Source organism: Macaca thibetana, chromosome 4 (genome assembly GCF_024542745.1).
Source record: "Macaca thibetana thibetana isolate TM-01 chromosome 4, ASM2454274v1, whole genome shotgun sequence".
Taxonomy (NCBI): Eukaryota; Metazoa; Chordata; class Mammalia; order Primates; family Cercopithecidae; genus Macaca; species Macaca thibetana.
In genome coordinates this window covers 3,031,420-3,050,187 of record NC_065581.1, presented here as the reverse complement: position 1 = coordinate 3,050,187, position 18,768 = coordinate 3,031,420, and the positions used below count along the sequence as shown (strand labels likewise).

At 47.4% G+C, this 18,768-nt stretch overlaps 4 protein-coding genes across 41 annotated transcripts in view; 2 read left to right on the top strand and 2 right to left on the bottom strand.

Annotated features, from left to right (window-relative positions):
• The window catches only part of PRPF4B (pre-mRNA processing factor 4B), a 908,191-nt gene extending 898,265 nt beyond the window's left edge, over positions 1-9,926 (bottom strand). The window contains exon 1 of the mRNA XM_050787193.1: positions 9,923-9,926. The gene's annotated coding sequence lies outside the window, so the exon portion shown is untranslated. The remainder of the gene's footprint in view (positions 1-9,922) is intronic.
• The window catches only part of PSMG4 (proteasome assembly chaperone 4), a 201,208-nt gene that overhangs the window by 76,094 nt on the left and 106,346 nt on the right, over positions 1-18,768 (bottom strand). The window contains exon 1 of one of the 5 annotated variants that reach the window (XM_050787287.1): positions 16,442-16,445. The exons of 2 other annotated variants lie outside the window; for them this stretch is intronic. The gene's annotated coding sequence lies outside the window, so the exon portion shown is untranslated. Of the gene's footprint in view, positions 1-1,302; positions 1,307-9,922; positions 9,927-16,441; positions 16,446-18,768 lie in introns of those variants that run through there. 2 more of the 5 variants (XM_050787285.1, XM_050787288.1) reach the window with 2 other exon arrangements.
• Positions 1-18,768, top strand: part of LOC126952529 (tubulin beta-2A chain) — a 759,189-nt gene that overhangs the window by 725,545 nt on the left and 14,876 nt on the right. The window contains exon 1 of one of the 34 annotated variants that reach the window (XM_050787236.1): positions 8,239-8,248. The exons of 31 other annotated variants lie outside the window; for them this stretch is intronic. Coding sequence is in view for 1 of the 3 variants with exons in the window: in XM_050787250.1 (XP_050643207.1) it covers positions 15,045-15,105 (61 nt within the window). In the remaining 2 variants the exon portion in view is untranslated. Of the gene's footprint in view, positions 1-8,238; positions 8,249-14,999; positions 15,106-17,719; positions 17,730-18,768 lie in introns of those variants that run through there. 2 more of the 34 variants (XM_050787250.1, XM_050787243.1) reach the window with 2 other exon arrangements.
• LOC126953944 (tubulin beta chain-like) lies at positions 16,112-16,695 on the top strand. Its single transcript, XM_050789734.1, has one exon. It carries the CDS (start codon positions 16,225-16,227, stop codon positions 16,693-16,695), a length of 471 nt encoding a protein of 156 aa, XP_050645691.1. The 5' UTR covers positions 16,112-16,224.

Genomic DNA, 18,768 nt, shown 5'->3' with positions numbered 1-18,768 from the left:
ATCTCACAAGCTTGCTGCACTTCACAGGCACCACTGAATAAATAGGATATAGATATGATATAGAAACAGCTTTGGCAATGAACGAGAAGTTAATTGAATTTGTGTAACTGGAATTACATTTAAAGCGTAATAAGGAAGTTCCTTATATGGTGCTAGATGACCAATCTTTTGTAAATTGAAAAGTCATTTAAGATACAAATACTTCTAATTCGTCACTTTGGTAAGCTTAAAATTTTTTTAACGTAGGCTGGGCACGGTGGCTCACACCTGTAATCCCAGCACTTTGGGAGGCCGAGGCAGGCAGATCACGAGGTCAGGAGATCGAGACCATCCTGGCTAACAAGGTGAAACCCCGTGTCTGCTAAAAATACAAAAAAAAAAAAAAAAAATTAGCCAGGCATGGTGGCGGGTGCCTGTAGTCCCAGCTACTTGGGAGGCTGAGGCAGGAGAATGGCATGAACTCGGGCGGCAGAACTTGCAGTGAGCCTTGGCACTGGCTCTAGCCTGGGCCACAGAATGAGACTCCATCTCAAAAAAAAAAAGTTAAATGTAATAGTCTGGATGTTCTTTGAACAAGCACAGCCACACAGTAAGGGTTGAGAGACCTCATAACAAGGACCCCTTTTTCCCTGCTGGAGTTGAGACTCAAATGAGAGATGGCTGTGGGAGTCAGATCTAGCAATAGCAAAATGCCTGCATAATCACGGATGAAATCCACGTTACCGACTTGTGCAGCAACAATAGGCCTTTTAACGTCACCCTCCTACCCCTGAGCTGGAGAGACGCCACACTCCCCCCACAGACAGTGCTGGGTGGCTGTGGCCACTGACGGCCTCGGCGCCGAGCTCCCCGATCCGGCTTTTGCTGCATGGCACAGGAGCCCCAGGTACACGCTGTCTGCGAGCCGACCGTGGTGGGTCAGCAGTATAACTAGAGGTTGTTGACCAAGTGAGCATTAAAGACTTCAAAGAAGTCAAAACTAGAAGCTTCTGGTTTAACAAAGCAGATGTTACGTGGACCACAGACTCCCCCTTCATATTCTCCCAGCTGCTGGGAGTCGGGGCCACTGCTGGCCCTCAGAGCCCCTCTCTTACAGTCGTCTTCAGCTAAAGAGAGCAGCCCACCCACAGTCGCAGCCCCTCCTCAGGGACGGCTTAGTGCAAGTGCTGGGCAGTGGGGGATAGTGCAAAGGTTTAGTTCCCTTGCCTCAGTTTGGGGCATCTCTGACGGTCGTTTGAGCTCCAGAGACACTTAGGACAGACCAAGACATTTCCTGGGAATGCACCACCTGACTCCTGGCGTCCCCAGTCCTCCGTTTGTCATTCTCTGACATGCTTCACATGCAAATCTCCTTCTGAGTCTGTTTCCCCAGGAACCACCCTGAGACAATTCATTTCAAAGTTACTACATCATATGTACAGATTATAAGAAGGTGATGGACTTCATCATATAGAATTGTATCTGGAAACTCATGTTCTTTGGTCATTTTTCTTGATACATGATCATGTTTCTCATTTTTAAAAATTATTCTCGGCCGGTTGTGGTGGCTCATGCCTGTAATTCCAGCACTTTGGAAGGCCAAGGCAGGCGAATCACCTGAGGTCAGGATTTGGAAACCAACCTAGCCAACACGATTAAACCCCGTCTCTACTAAAAATACAAAAAAAAAAAAAAAAATTAGCCAGGCATGATGGTGGGAGCCTGTCATCCCAGCTACTCGGGAGGCTGAGGCTCAGGAGAATTGCTTGAACCCAGGAGGCAGAGGTTGCAGTGAGCTGAGATTGCGCCATTAAGCTCCAGCCTGGGCGACAAGAGCCAAAACTCTGTTTAAAAAAGAGAGAGAGAGGGCTGGGCGCGGTGGCTCAAGCCTGTAATCCCAGCACTTTGGGAGGCCGAGACGGGCGGATCACGAGGTCAGGAGATCGAGACCATCCTGGCTAACACGGTGAAACCCCGTCTCTACTAAAAAATACAAAAATCTAGCCGGGCGAGGTGGCGGGCGCCTGTAGTCCCAGCTACTCGGGAAGCTGAGGCAGGAGAATGGCGTGAACCCGGGAGGCGGAGCTTGCAGTGAGCTGAGATCTGGCCACTGCACTCCAGCCTGGGCAACAGAGCAAGAATCCGTCTCAAAAAAAAAAAAAGAGAGAGAGAAAAATTATTCCTATGGAATTCCTATCTATCCGATGTTGGACCTCCAGCCCAGTCCTCATTTTCTTTCCTTCTTTTCTTTCTTTCTTTCTTTCTCTCTCTCTCTCTCTTGCTTTCTTTCGTTCCTTTGACGGAGTCTTGCTCTGTCTCCCAGGCTGGATTGCAGTGCCACCATCTTGGATCACTGTAACCTCCGCCTCCCATGTTCAAGCATTCTCGTGCCTCAGCCTCCCAAGTAGTGGGGATTACAGGCGTGTGCCACCATGCCTGGCTAAGTTTTTTGTATTTTTAGTAGAGATGGGGTTTCACCATATTGGTCAGGCTGGTCTCGAACTCCTGACCGCATGTGATCCACCCGCCTTGACCTCCCAAAGTGCTGGGATTACAGGTGTGAGCCACTGCACCTGGCCAGTCCTCATTTTCTTATCAGTTCTTTCCTGTTTTCCATCTCCTACTCTTCTTACTGCACTTTCTAGGAGGCTCACTTGACCTATTTTCCAAGGTCTCCATGTGTTCACTTGTGTTTTTATATAGTTCTCAAGAACGTTTCCTTATTCTCCAAATTTTATTTTTTTACATCTTCCTAGTCTTATTTCATTAATTCTCTATCATCTCTTATCTGAGGAAATTCACGAGGTTTTCAAAGATGTTTTCTTCCTCCTACATAATTTCCTCTATGTTTCCGTTTTTACTGTTTGCTTGTTTGGGTTCCTATCTTTTCTTTTTTTTTTTTTTTTTGAGATGGAGTCTCTCTGTTGCCCAGGCTGCAGTGCAATGGCATGGTCTTGGCTCACTGCAACCTCCTCCTCCCAGGTTCAAAAAATTCTCCTGCCTCAGTCTCCCGAGTAGCTGGGACTACAGGTGCATGCTACCACAACCGACTTATTTTTGGATTTTTAGTAGAGACAGGGTTTCACCATGTTGGCCAAACTGGTCTGCCTTATGATGTCAGGTTCTGTTAGTTCTGTTTCTGGAGAATGCTGACTGATGCCTACACCTTTGAAAGGTGACTCTGCCACTCTGTCAGTCAAGAACTGGAGGCTGTTTCTCGTCTCTTCAGCCTATGTTTGACCACATGATTTGCTTTGGCAGATGGAACATTAGCAGCTGGGGACCTTTCTGCCACCACAAAAGCCTAGATTATCCTGATAGATGATGGAAGACACATGACTGTTGTTCCAGGTAACATCAAGCCAGCCACTGGACAAGACAGTGAGGCTATCCTAGAACACAAAGGCCCAAATGAACTGGCCCAGAGCAGAGAAACTGCTCAGCCAAACTGCAAAGCTGTGATTAACAAAGGCTTCATCTTAACACCAAATTTTGGAGTGGTTTGTTACAGAGCAAACACTAACTGATCTAGTCATTATCATTCGCTCTTTCTTGAGCTGATCACATTCCCCAGAGTAGAACACACCAGTGTCCTGCTCCTTATTCCTGGCTGCCGGCACCGTAAGAGCAGAGTGGAAGGCTGGGGTTTTCATCACTCAATACGTAAGCATTCCCTTAATTTTCCAAGCAAGTTAGGGCACTTTATGAAGCTTTAGAGGACACACAGTGTCCACATAGAAGATTGCCCTCATTTCTGACATCAAGTACAAGTTTGGAGGGTTCGCCAAACCAACCTCAGCTTCAACAGTTTGCTTGAAGGACTCCCAGAACTCACTGAATGCTGCTGTACTCACAGCTATGGTTTATTATGGAGAATAGAATACAGCTTAAAATCAACCAATGGAGGAGACACATGAGGTGGAGACCAACAGGGGCCCAAATGCAAAGGTTCGGGTTGTCCTTTCCCGGTGGAATCCTGCACACTGTTAACTCTGCCCTCACTGGCATTGATGTGTGACAACGTGCCCAGAGCATCACCAACCAGGAAAGCCCACCTGAGCCTTTGGGGTCCAGAGTTTTTATCCGGACTTGACCACACACTGCCCACATGACTGGCCTTTACTGCCCAGCTCCTCTCGGAGGCAGGGCTCGTACCTTTCATCTCCAGTCCCTGGGAGATTGGAACTGATCCCATGTGACACAAAGCGTGTGTCATGAATCACACTGTTAGACTGTCTGGTGGCTAAACCCCGCAAAGCAAAGAATGTCCAGTTAGTCAGGACATTCCAGGGGCTTAGAGATCACCTCCCAGGAGCCAAGGGCAAAGGCTGGACCTCTCTTTGGGCAAAATCAACTTTTCACTACGTAAGCTACCCTCTGGCATTTGACCAAGACTTTCTTATACAGCAAAACAATCATCTTTGTTTCGGCATCTATAGTTAGTGTAGTGTTTATTAGACAGATAGAGCAATAGTGGGCAACTCGTCTGTCCTATAAAGCCATTACATACGTTTTCATATTTTTATACTGTTAATAATTTGATTACTATTTTCCTCCCTTGATCTGCTGTTATTTGTACCTTCTGATAAATTTATACTGAGTTACTCAGCATAGAAATTAGGTAATGGTCAGTTAAACTCAGTGCTTCCTCAGGCCAGTCATTTTATTACAACCTGAAGAGGTTTTAACTCAGTCTCTCAATATATTTGATCGTCACTATCAGCATTATTCTAAGACTTGTTTATATAAGGTAGTTGACTCTTATTGGTAATAAGGCCAGTGTTACATCACATCACAGTATGGTAACCTGAAAAATAAAAGCCAAAAGACATCATCATGTTACCAGAGTCCTACTTAGTCATTATCAATTACTCTAGTTTCATCATATCGTATGACCAAAATGTCCATCAATCATCAGTCCTATGACCATCAATCATTATATCATATGACCAAAATGTTTCCCGAGTGCTAACACTCAGGTTTGCAGACTTTCATTCACACGGTCAGGTTCCAAAGGCACAGGCAGTCTCAGCAATTCATAGCTCCACCTTTTCAGGCATCAGGTATATAACTGTGGTAAGAGACAGTATTGGCCAGTAGCAGTGACTCACACCTATAATTCCAGCGCTTTGGGAGGCCAAGGTGGGTGGATCACCCAAGGTCAGGAGTTCGAGACCAGTCTGGTCAACATGGTAAAACCCCGTCTCTACTAATAATACAAAACTTAGCCAGGCATGGTGGTGCATGCCTGTAATCCCAGCTACCTGAGAGGCTGAGGCAGGAGAATTGCTTGAATCCAGGAGGCAGAGGTTACAGTGACCCGAGATCACACCATTGCACTCCAGCCTGGGCAACAAGAGTGAAACTCTGTCTAAAAAAACCAAAACAGACAAAATAAAAGAGACGATATCGTCTCTCGCTCGGAGTCTTTCTTGAAGCGCCAATGTAAATATCGGATCTCCCTCATGGTGTAAACCATTTATTCATCCCTCTGCTCTTAGCTGCCTTTCCCCTTCTCTCTATTTATCACTGTATTTTTACCAGCGTTTCCATCTTTGGAAAGGACGTTAGGTTGGGCCACTATGCCGGGATAGACCACCAGAAGCAAGCATGGTGAAGCAGGGACTTCCTCCTCAGTCCGCTCCCACTCATATAGGATAGGGGCACACAGGCACAGAACTAGTGAGCTCTCCCAACAACCAGGTGACACAGCTGCATTCACCGCTAACCCCAATTTTACCAGACAGGGTGAAGGCCCAGCCCACACCATCAGGCCCCCAGGATTTCTGACACAAGCTTTAAAGGCCTGGTTCTAGCTTCTTGCTTAGGGACCATCCCTCCTTCTGGCACCTACCACTGCTGCCATGATCCTGGAGCTGCTGTATCAGGTAGGAAAAACGGAAGGTGAAGTGACATAGGGAAGAACTGTGTGGTCACAGTAGCATCCCCCCATCCCTGCCTCCCCAGATCCCACAGGAAAGTTGAGGACTGCGTCCAGCGTGCACTCCCTTGGGTCCCTCTTGTGGAGTGTGCACATGAAGGCGTGTAAGCCAGCCCTTCCTGCCTTTATCACCCTGTTTCAGACAACACATGTTTCATCTGCCTGTTCCACTTCTCTATCAAACTTTTATTCTGAGGGTGAAAGTGTATTTCAAAGAAACATAATTGCCTGATCGGTTCATCCTGCCTTCTGACCAGAAAAGCCAATGCACTGAGAATAGCAGATTTTTTGCAATAGAAAAAGTTTAACGGCCGGGTGCAGTGGCTCACGCCTGTAATCCCAGCACTTAGGGAGGCCGAGGCAGGTGGGTCACCTGAGGTCAGGAGTTCGAGACCAGCCTGGCCAACATGGTGAAACTCCGCCTCTACTAAAAATAGAAAAAAGTTAGCCGGGCGTGGTGGCAGATGCCTGTAATCCCAGTTACTCAGGAGGCTGAGGCAGGAGAATCGCTTGAACCCGGGAAGCAGAGGTTGCAGTGAGCCAAGATTGTGCCACTGCACTCCAGCTGGCTCAACAAGAGCAAGACTCCATTGAAAGAAGAAAGAAAAAGAAAGAAAGAAAGAAAGAGAGAAAGAGAGAGAGAGAGAAGGAAGGAAGGAAGGAAGGAAGGAAGGAAGGGAGGGAGGGAGGGAGGGAGGGAGGGAGGGAGGGAGGGAGGGAGGGAGGAAGGAGGAAGGAAGGAAGGAAGAAAGAAAGAAAGAAAGAAAGAAAGAAAGAAAGAAAGAAAGAAAGAAAGAAAGAAAGAAAGAAAGAAAGAAAGAAAGAAAGAAAGAGAGAAAGAGAGAAAGAGAGAAAGAGAGAAAGAGAGAGAGAGAAGGAAGGAAGGAAGGAAGGAAGGGAGGGAGGGAGGGAGGGAGGGAGGGAAGGAAGGAAGGAAGGAAGGTAGGAAGGAAGGAAGGAAGGAAGGAAGGAAGGAAGAAAGAGAAAGAAAGAAAGAAAGAAAGAAAGAAAGAAAGAAAGAAAGAAAGAAAGAAAGAAAGAAAGAAAGAAAGAAAGAAAGAAAGAAAGAAAGAAGAGTTTAACAATCACAGGGTTGGCCAAAAGGGAAGAGTTGACTACTCAAATCACTCTCCTTAGAAATTCAGAGACTAGGGTTTTCAAAGGATAATTTGGCAGAGAGGGGGCTAGGGAACGGGGAATGCTGATTGGTTGGGTTGAGGATAAAATCACAGGGGGCTGAAGCTGCCTTCCTGCTGTTCTTGAGTTCCTGTGTGGGATCATAAAACTAGTTGAGCCAGTTTCCCATTCTGGATGGTGCCACCTGGTTCATCAGGAGTTTGAACACCAGTCTTGGGTTTGACAATAGTGATGTTAACCACAGGAGCAACTGGAGAGGTTATGACTCTTATGCCCTGTAGAACAATTTCTAGTTATTGTTTCACTATGCCTGTATCTTAGCAGAGTTCGGACCCCTTCCCAATCTTAATCTGTGGCCTTTCATTAGTGTTAAAAAAGTAATTTGATCCTAGGACAAGGAGGGTGTAGTTTTGGAAAGGGCTATTACCAAGCTTGCCTTAAGGTTAACCTATGAGCTAAATTCCTCTCTAGGTTAGCTCAGCCTATGCCCAGGAACGAACGAGGACAGCTTAGAGGTTAGAAGCCAGACAGAGTCAGCTATGTCAGATTTCTCTTACTGTCATAATTTTGCAAATGCAGTTTCAGTGTGATTCAGTGGTCTAAACTGGGGCAATATTTTCAATTCCAGTCCTTGCATAGTATTTTGAACATCTGCATCTACCACTGGCCAACACCCAGTCCAGAGCAGGTGCCTATTCCTGTCAGGACCCGTTTGTAGACCCCAGGGGCCATCAGCATCAGACCAACCTGGCAGCTCTGGGCAGGGCCTTACCCTGGAGAATCTGCCCCATTGCCATCTGCAGTCTCTACTTCTCTTGCTGGCTGACTGAGCAGCTGTTATTGTGTGCCTCAGAGAGCACAAGAGGAACGTGTCTGGATTCAGCCATGTCTACACCACAGCATCCCCACTACCCCCATCCACTCATTCCATGAACCCAGGTGGCCGCCCAAGCAAGTGCACAGGATGCCCACTTGCCAATTCCAACCACTTTCTCATCCTGGAAGGGCATTCTGATGGGCGCTGACATGTCCTACTTCAATGTAGCCCTCAAATTCTCATAGTGATTTCCACAGGGCTGTGCCCCATATGGGCATCCCTTTAAGAGGCCAGCTTTCCATTGCCATCTGGCTTAGTCTATGGTCAGGCCACTGGCTACTGCCTATGAGTGGGCAAAAACTCCAACATAGGGGCAAACAGCATGTATCTCAGCCCGCTGACCTGATTTGTTTGTACCTTGTTCAATCAGAATGGCGCCTTCCAAACAGGATGCTGTCTGCTCACGTTGGAACTGCCATCCATAAACCAAGTAGCTCTTTGCTGATTAAGAAAAGTTGTTTTTGGGTAACACTCAACTGGTTGTAGGGCCCAGCAGCTCCTCGGGTGGTTCCAAAGCCAATGCTAGTGGAGAAGAGGCTCCCTGCTCGCAAGTGTCTCCTCCTCGCATTCCCCTGGTACCATGATCCTCTATAAACCAGTTCCATTTTATTATGGAGCTTTTCTGAGCACTGTTTTCTCCATTAGAGTGTTTCTCTGACACCGTCCAAGACATTCCGAATATTTCAGGTTTTAAGATCAGTTTATGTCCTTCAGTCATAAGGCAGTTTCAATTAATGTCCAGTAGAAGGCTAGTAACTAATTGCCTTTTGAACGGAATTTTCCTAGTCCAGAAATCCCAGTGGTCATCACTGGATGGCTCTCAGAGACTACCGCCATAAGTTCCAGCCTGCCCTCCACACAGGCACATTGCACAGATAATCTGTCTCCATCATCACTCTAGTAACATTAACAACCTGCATGGGCTCAGGTAATTTTCTTCATTCCTGTTTTTGGCATCGTTCAACCAATATTGGCTGAAGGGCAGATTTACATGCTTAATGTTTTATAATACTAGGTGAGGGAAGCATTCCCCAGTCAGACTCAATATCCATCTGCTTAATGAACTCAGGTAAAGGAGATACCACCACTTCACATAAAGTCCGTTCAGACATTGCAAATTTCATCCAAACTTTCACTTAATTTCTTCAATACTTCATTCCCATATCCTCTCAATCTAACTATAGCCCCTTAGAACTCCAACGGGTTTTGGAATTACAGTGCATGGGCCTCCTGTGTCAAGGAGTCCTAGAAATGTCTCTTCTCCACCTGCTGACCATTTACCCACATGCATGCATACACCCTCAGTTCCCCAGCTGAAGATGGGGCCAAGGGACTCAGGCCCTTTTGTCAGTCTTCATCCTGATTAGATTGCAGGACCACTGTCTCGGTGATTCAGAATCAGGTTTCTCATTGTCATCCTTGCTTGCTGGCTTTTAAAATTCCTCCAAACTATGAAGCAGAGTTTGTTTAAAGTGAATAAAGCAGATTTATTTAAAGCCCTTCATGGCCGGGCATGGTGGCACACACCTGTAATCCCTGCACTTTGGGAGACTGAGACAGGCAGATCACCTGAGGTCAGGAGTTCAAGACCAGCCTGGTCAACATGGTGAAACCCCGTCTCTACTAAAAATACAAAACTTAGCCGAGCCTGGTGGCATGTGCCTGTAATTCCAGCTACTTGGGAGGCTGGGGCAGGAGAATCGCTTGAATCTGGGAGGCGGAGGTTGCAGTGAGCCAAGATCATGCCACTGCACTCCAGCCTGGGCGACACAGCAAGACTCTGTCTCAACAAAAATAAATAAATAAATAAAAGCCCTTCACTGCTGGGGGATAAGCAGGGGCTCCCATCAGTCCCTACAGTTTCTGAGAGTGCTGCACTAAGACTTTTGTCTTCACTCCATCAGTGTCTGCTGTATTCATCCCATTAATAACCACTGAAGGATTTCTGCCCTGCTGGGATGAGTCCCTTGACTTTCTTCTCTGTCCTTCCCCCATTCTCCTTCACATCTTAGTTATTGGTTTGTTCTGCTTAACTGTTCCCTCTGGTGGTAACACTGACATTAGTGGCTATAGCTTGGACCCACCTGAATCCAAGCTTAGGTCAGCCTCAGGATCCATCCCAATACTCTCACTTTTATTTTAGTTATTACAGATAACAATAACCAAGAGACTGGTACTAGCTTGTTCCTTGTTACTTTTCATTTCCTTATTTATCCAGTACCATCTCCTCAGAAATGGAGCCATTATTTCTAAATTCCTTTGGTAACTTCTGCCTCCAGCAACTAATTGCAGCACAGCATTAATTCCATACCATCGGCAACCCTGTGGCCATCCAGTAATCAAAGGTTCATCACCACCAACCCTTTAATCACCCCCAGCCCTTTCCTCCTTCTTCCTCTCAAACCACATGTTTCAGCAAGTCAGGGTGGGGCTAGTGAATCCCACCTCTGACACCTACTGTGAAGTGTTTTGGCGACCTGTAATGTCAGAGGGAACCGTCATTAAGACCACTGTTGCTTCTGAAACCAATTGCAAATACAAGGGTCTCCAAGATCACGCTTAGGTTTGATAATTTACTAGAAGGAGTCACAGAACTTAACTGAAATCTATTATACTTACAGTAATGATTTTTTTTTACATGGATACAAATCAAAACCAGCCAAGGGAAAAGTGCCTGCAGTGGAGTCCGGGGGAGTCAAATGTTTTTTTTTTGTTTTTTTTCTTGTGGAGTCAGCACACATTACTTTCCCAATATCAACATATGACAATACACACGGAATGTTACTGACCAGTGAAGCTCACATAAGCTTTGTTGTTCACAGTTTTTACTGTGGTTTGGGTGCATGTTTGTGGATATCCTAGACTACAAGTCCAAACTCCATCATTTTCACAGGCAGCTACCCCTGGAGCGCCTCTTGATTCTAGGGGTGCACACTACAGGCATGGCCTACCCTCAGGAGGACTGACCCAGGGAGAAAGGTCCATTAGGCATTGCAAGTGGGTTCAGGGCAATCTGAGAAGGATATCCAAGCACCATAATATTTGGAACGTGCTCTTGAACAGGAGTGCAAGCTTTGAGTGAACATGACCTCTTTGATCTACAAATTGTCTCCTACGGGAAGGGGGCTGGGCAGGGAAGGAAAAAGCATGCCTGCTGGTTGGAATAGATCCTGTTATTTAGCTAATCCTCTTGGTGCTTTTCAAATCTTTAATTAGCCTGCCTTCTCTTCTTGTCTTAACTACTACTGGATTATCACTGATTTAAGTTTTTGAGGCACTAGACAATCCAAAGAGCTACAAAAACTTTACATCTACAAGCCAAGGCACCGAATCCCAGCCCCAGAAAGAGACTGTGGCCCTCCTTCCTTATCAGGATCCCAAGAAGCCATAGAACAAGAGGCTATAAGATTGGAAGGACACTGGAAAGGCTTCATGCTGCTGTAGGTCATGGATGGACAAACTTTGTGTCTGGAGCTGCTGGTAGTGGGCCACTCAGTAAGTTCACCCAGGCTCCCACATTCTCCATGCTCTGTTTCAGGAAACAACCAGAACTGTGGAAATCTTACCAAAGACACTAACATCATCACCAGAGGATTAAAGAAATCCAGTGAGTGGCCCACAACAATTGACTGGCATGGGACATGATCCTAGCTTCCCACAGGGCACTTGGGATTGTGCAATCAGAAGTGACCGATGTGCATATGTTTCCACACACCTCTCTGATGTCTATGCCATCACCAAAAATATTCAGACTGCAAACCAGGAAATGCATTGAATGGCCACTATTGTCCTTATACTTCCGTTTAAGGACACTCCAGGCCCAACGTCTCAAGGCCTTTTAGGCTAGCTTCCTTCAAACCTCAAATCTTGGTTACTCTCTAATTTAACTTTTAACCCTTTTCCCATTTACCCTGAGAACACTCGCCAGCAGCACTTCCGGCTGCAGCATTTACCCTAAGATAACTTTGCCAAGAAAGACCTTGGTTTTATTATTACTTTTGCATTTCTCTGGCATATTGATGTTGGAAACAAAAGACATTATTCTATTTATAGCATTCTGTTTTTAGTAGTGGTATTTCCATTTACAAAATATAGTAATCCTTGATCGCTAAAAATGTCAGAGCCTAGAAAACGTAGCATTCCTATGCGTGATGTTAACATCATTAAACGGCTGTTGGCCGAAGACTCATGTGATGAATCCAATTTTTCTAAAATAGATGGCTCAGATGATTCCAATGATTCTGATATTAGGTCTGTTTAGAAATAGAACTTCAAAAACAGTTTTTATATTTTCCTTCCACATTGAAAATCAGTCAGATTTGCTTTGGCCTCAAAGCATGTGTTTATGTAAAATTAAATGAGCACTAGCAGCCAGCTGTACTTTCTTTTCTTTTCTTTTCTTTTCTTTTTTTTTTGAGATGGAGTCTCGCTCTGTCGCCCAGGCTGGAGTGCAGTGGCCGGATCTCAGCTCACTGCAAGCTCCGCCTCCCGGGTTCACGACATTCTCCTGCCTCAGCCTCCGGAGCAGCTGGGACTACAGGCGCCCACCACCTCGCCCGGCTAGTTTTTTGTATTTTTAGTAGAGACAGGGTTTCACCAGGTTAGCCAGGATGGTCTCGATCTCCGGACCTTGTGATCTGCCCGTCTCGGCCTCCCAAAGTGCTGGGATTACAGGCTTGAGCCACCACGCCCAGCCTACACTTTCTTTTCTAAATGGAAAAAAGGATTAATAATTATTATTTTAAACATATGCTAGGTATACCTCTCTTAAATGCTGATCTCTAAGACTCTCTAACAACTGTCATTCTAGAACACAGTCAGCAGATGACACAGCTAGATCTTCCGGGCCATTGAGAACGTGAAGGCCAGCCCACCCCTGAGACCTGACTGAACCAGCCTCAACCTTACAATGAAGGTTATTCCATCCCTAACAGCATTGAAGGACAGATTTTGTCTGTCTGAAACAATGAAAGAATAACCACAGGCTCACAGTTGCCAATTTTTTACCAACGACTTTGGCTTGACCAAACTTTAATTGGGTTTTTACCCATAAATCCCAAATGTTGCCTTTCATGCAAGCACTCAGAGGCACACTGTCTTCCTGAACAGCTCAACTGCAAAATCAGCTGAATATAGAGAAAAATATTTCCTGTTGAAGAGACCTGATTTTGCCACCTGTCTACTATCCATTTACCCTCCTCCATAACAAAGCTTCTGCAAGTCCTGCTTACCCCACCCTACTAAAGAAAAGCTCTATCTAGTTAATTTTGGATGCACACAGGTTAATAAAACCAGAGCATTCTCTGTATTTCAATAAGCCTTTTGATTAGTTTCTTTTTTCTTTTTGTTTTTTCTGAGACAGAGTTTTGCTCTTGTTGCCCAGGCTGGAGTGTAATGGTGCAATCTCCGCTCACTGCAACCTCCACCTCCTGGGTTCAAGTGATTCTCCTGCCTCAGCCTCCCGAGTAGCTGGGATTATAGGCACGCGCCACCACACTCGGCTGATTTTGTATTTTTAGTAGAGACGGGGTTTCACCATGTTGTTCAGGCTGGTCTCAAACTCCCGACCTCAGGTGATCTGCCCGCCTTGGCCTCCCAAAGTGCTGGGATTACAGGCCTGAGCCACCTTGCCCGGCCTAGTTTCTTTTTATCTAAGTCTGAATTTCCTTTTTTTTAAGAGACAGGGTCTCTCTGTGTTGCCCAGGTTAGATTTGGACTCCTGGGCTCAAGCAACTCTCTCACCTCGCCCTCCTGAAGAGTCGCAAGTCCAGTCGGAGGCCATTGCTCCCAGCTTGGATTTGTATTTATTTGACCACAGGGTCATCTGACGCCCACAGGCGAGGGTGTCAGATAAACTCCCTTGCTCAGGCACTGTCTAGACATGATGACATATACCATGATGCTCTTGCTGCCCATCCCCAAGGCAGCAGGTGACAGCACTGGGTGGGGGCTATAATTACCAAGCCCAGCAGGGGAGGCAGCAGCCAGACTGGTGCACGGGTGGACGTGGTCTCTTTGAGAACCGCCATGTCGCCCATACAACCTCCCTACTGCAAATTCAGTGGAGCCAGTGCCCTCACCATGGCCAGCTCCTTCCACTGCCACCCAGGCGCCCTCCCAGGCTCCTGCTGCCCTTCGCCCAGTCCCTCTGGTGGTCAGTGCCAGCATGTAGATTGGTGGCATAAACCTGCACTGTTGCAGGGGTACCTGGGGTCTGTATCAAGAGAGCTTGATCCCTGGAGGCAGCCACAGGTGGGTCCGCCCTCTCCTTAGTCCTGCCACAACCCGTCAATCATCCCGGATGCAGTGGCATTTAGCCCTGCCTGGGGTGACAGAGCCTCCCTGTACCCCTGCCCCCACCTTCCTACCCTCTCCCTAGAAGGGCATCTGCTGTGCCCCCTCCTCCTCCAGGGCCCCTCCCAGCCTTTCAGTCTATCGCCATAATATGGCCGATGCTCTGCAGATTTTCAAGCCCCTCAGCAGCGGCTGCTGCAGGAAATAGGGGGTGCAGCTCTTTGCTCTCTGTCTAGCACTTACTGTCTGACCACAAAAGCCCCTGTTCCAAGGACATGGGAGGAGGACAAGGCCATCCTTAGTGACATTCAGGATGCAGAGCCATGGTGTGGTTCTTGTTTCATTTCAGTTTTGGGAGGTCATCAGTGATGAGCATGGGATCGACCCCACAGGCAGTTACCATGGAGACAGTGACTTGCAGCTGGAGAGAATCAACGTGTACTACAATGAGGCTGCTGGTGAGTAGCAGGATGTGTGTGCCCAGGAATCCTTGTTTTCCATGATGTGGGAGATGAAATGTCCTAGGAACATGCACGTGACAAAGGCATGCTTCTTGCATATTCATTTCAAATGCCAACTGCTGGAAAAACACGCTTTATGGTTACCTAAGGGTCCTGCCTGTTTGCCACGGTTAAGCACGCTCAGGACCTCCTTTTTCTTAAAAGCAGAAAATCTCCTGTTCTCCTTTTGTCTCAGATGCTGGAATTGAATGCTGCTGTGAGTCCATCCCTAAGCACAGGTCTGAGTCAGTTCTCATTCCCCACAGGTAACAAATACATACCTCAGGCCATCCTGGTGGATCTGGAGCCTGGCACCATGGACTCCGTCAGGTCTGGACCCTTCGGCCAGATCTTCAGGCCAGACAACTTCGTGTTTGGTATGTAGTCATGATCACTGGGAACTGGCCAAATGACACCTTCTTCCTAACAGCCCTGCAAAGCACAGTTCTTAGTGTTCAGTGCCAAGGTGACACTGTGTCCACGGCAGCCCTGAATCCTGGCCTAGCTCCACACAGTCCATGGGTGGTCATGGCTCACAGATCAATGCCAGCCTGCAGAGGGCTGCCGCAGCCCTTCCGTTGCAGAGCAGCCTCAGACTGGAAGGAAGAAAGAGCAAGGAAAAGCTTCAAGCCAGGCTTCATAGGCTATAGGCAACTTCAAAGGACTTCAAAGAGTCAGGGGCCAAAAGCACAGGTTATGACCAGAGCTAGACAGATGCTGAGGCCACCTTCTCTCCTAGTCTCACTGCCTTCACTTTGCCTGTTTAATTGTACTTGAGTATAAAGAGAATGCCTGTTAAAAATGTATGTATTTCAGAACCAATTAAGTTTTCTAACCCTATCCTCTTCCTCAATCAATGGCCTCAGATTTGCTAAACTTCTAACTTTATTATGATCCCGAGTGTTTTTGAGAGTTACTGACATACAAAAATATTTCCGGCCAGGTGAGGTGGCTCACGCCTGTAATCCCAGCACTTTGGGAGGCCAAGGTGGGTAAATCACCTGAGGTCAGGAGTTTGGGACCAGACTGCCCAACATGGTGAAACCCTGTCTCTACTAACAATATAAAAATTAGCTGGGCATGGTCACAGGTGCCTGTAATCCCAGCTACTAGGGAGGCTGAGGCAGGAGAATTGCCTGAACCTGGGAGGCAGAGGTTGCAGTAAGCCAAGATTGCAATGCTGCACTCCAGCCTGGAGGACAGAGCATGACTCCATCTCAAAAAAATACAAAAAAGAAAAAGAAAAATATTTCTTTAGGTAAAAGAAGAGTATTCAAAAGAGAAGAATCTGCCAGTCTAAGACCAGTCCTACCTTCTCCTCTGTAGTCAAAATGACATGTTTTAGGCAGGCCAGAGCGGAGCTGGGAATAACTGGGCCAGAGGGAGCCGAGCTGGTTGACTCAGTCCTGGACGTGGTGAGGAAGGAGTCAGAGAGCTGTGACTGTCTCCAGGGCTTCCAGCTGACCCACTCTCTGGGGGGCGGCACCGGGTCCGGGATGGGCACCCTGCTCATCAGCAAGATCCGGGAAGAGTACCCAGACCGCATCATGAACACCTTCAGCGTCATGTCCTCACCCAAGGTGTCAGACACGGTGGTGGAGCCCTACAACGCCACCCTCTCTGTCCACCAGCTGGTGGAAAACACAGATGAAACCTACTGCATTGATAACGAGACCCTGTACGACATCTGCTTCCACACCCTGAAGCTGACCACCCCCACCTACGGGGACCTCAACCACCTGGTGTCGGCCACCATGAGCGGGGTCACCACCTGCCTGCGCTTCCCGGGCCAGCTGAACGCAGACCTGTGCAAGCTGGCGGTGAACATGGTGCCCTTCCCGCGCCTGCACTTCTTCATGCCCGGCTTTGCGCCCCTCACCAGCTGGGGCAGCCAGCAGTACCGCGCGCTCACAGTGCCTGAGCTCACCCAGCAGATGACATGCCCTTGCCTAGCATCCATACACTAAGAGGAGAGGGGCGGGGAAAGTGAAATGTTTTGCAGCAGCTGCACAAAGAACCAGGACAGCTTCCTGTGAGTCACCAGTGTGATGAGGCTCTCCAGTGGTGACATAATCAGACCTGCATCTTCCCAGCCTTCAAACAAGAACAACTAAATGAGTGAGAGCATCTTTGGCCTTTGCATTCAGTTCTGAATCCAGTGCCTCTCTAGATTACAAAGTATTTAAAATCCTGCTTCATGGTGGGTCCAGAGAGGGACTGGAAATGCTTAGCTAATGAGGAGAGCACTGCTGCAGCATGAAAATGACAGGAATCTGAATGGCAGCTGCAGAAGACAGACGTGTCAGCTAAGGGGACACAGCAGGACCAATCGCTGAAGGCCACTGTCAGTAGATACAAGGACTTTCCCATCAACCTTCTTTGTAGCAGACACTGTTGGACCCACTCTGTGCCTTTGGCCATGGTTTTTCTCAGACCTGCCGATGGCTTCTTACTGAAAAAAACTGTGACCTGCCCCAGGGCTCATTTGTGCAGCAAGGTAAACCCCTTTGGAAAGAGGCCCCATTTACTGACAGACTGGAGGCTAAATAGCGAGTTCCCGTCCCCTCAGGTGGGGCAACGCAGAGTGCAGTTCTGCCTTGTCTCTGACAGATGCCCCTGGGTTGAACCCTTGCCACCTGCAGCAGTAACCTGTTCTGAGGCAGCCCCCTGGCTTCCTTCTCCTTCTTGGCTCTGTTCCCTACAGCACTTCCAGCGCTTCCCAGGACAGACACTTGCCCTCATCAACTTCCACTCAGATCCTAGCCTCAGGGTGTGCTTTGGGGCACCTGACCTACATCACTCATCAAAGAAGAAATCGTGTACTAGTTTGCTATTGTAACAGGTTACCACAAAGTCAGCAGCTTAACACACACACCTCACAGTTTCCATTGGTCTTGGTCTGGTCGGGAGTGCAGCAGGGCTGGGAGGGCTGCACTCATCAGGAGCTCAGGGGCCTCTCCCATGCTTGTTCACATGCTCAGCAGGGTCCAGGTCGTCAGGGTCATAGGCCGAGGTTCCTGTTTTCTTGCTGGCCTTTGACCAGAGGCTGCTTCCTGCTCCTAAGGGCTGCCTTCTGTTCCCTGCCACGCGGCCCTCTCCGTAGCAGGCTAGCTGATCCGTCAAGGTCATCAGGAAAGGGTCTCTACTGCTTCCAAACTCGAATATCCTTTCTGTCAAAGTGTGGAGAAATCCTCTTCTTCAGAAGGGCTCAAGTAATTAGGGGAGGCCAATGAGATCATCTCTCTATCTGAAGGTCTTGGAAACTTAACTGCATCTGGAAAATTCTGTCACAGCAGTACCTAGATTTATGCTTGATTGAACAACCGGAAAAAGGTGAGTGTTGTAAAACAAAAATAAAATTCTAAGGCCCCCCAGCCATCTGAATGGAACCCTCCTCTCAGCCGAGGTCTTTCAAAGTTAACCTGAAAAACTAATTCAGGCAATGATGGGAAGTGGGAGCTGGACATGTCTCTACATTCCCTCCTCCCTTTTGGAATTGCTGATAGAACAGACTCTCAAGTCTGATGAGAAATATTTACAATCTATTCTCTCTGAGGCCAGCTACCTGAAGGCTTCATCTGCATGATAAAACCTTGGTCTCCACAACCCCTTATCATAACCCAGGCATTCCTTTCTATTGATAACTCTTTCAACCAGTTGTCAGAAAACCTTTGAATCTATCTATGACTTGGAAGCCCCCCTCCCTCCAGTTGTCCTGCCCTTCCAGACCAAACCAATGTATATGTTATATGTATTGATTGATGCCTTGTGTGTCCCTAAAATGTATAAAAGCAAACTGGACCCTGACCACCTTGGGTACATGTTCTCAAGACCTCCTGAGGATGGTCTCATGGGCCATTAGTCACTCATGTTTGGCTCAGAATAAACCTCTTCGAATATTTTACAGAGTTTGACTCATTTTACCAACAGTATATACCATGAGCCCGGTGAATCTTGGGCCACCTTAGAGTCCTGCCTGCCCCAGAGTGGAAACAGCACAGCCTCTGGAACAAGATGAAGCTGTGTTCCTAAAGTAAGTT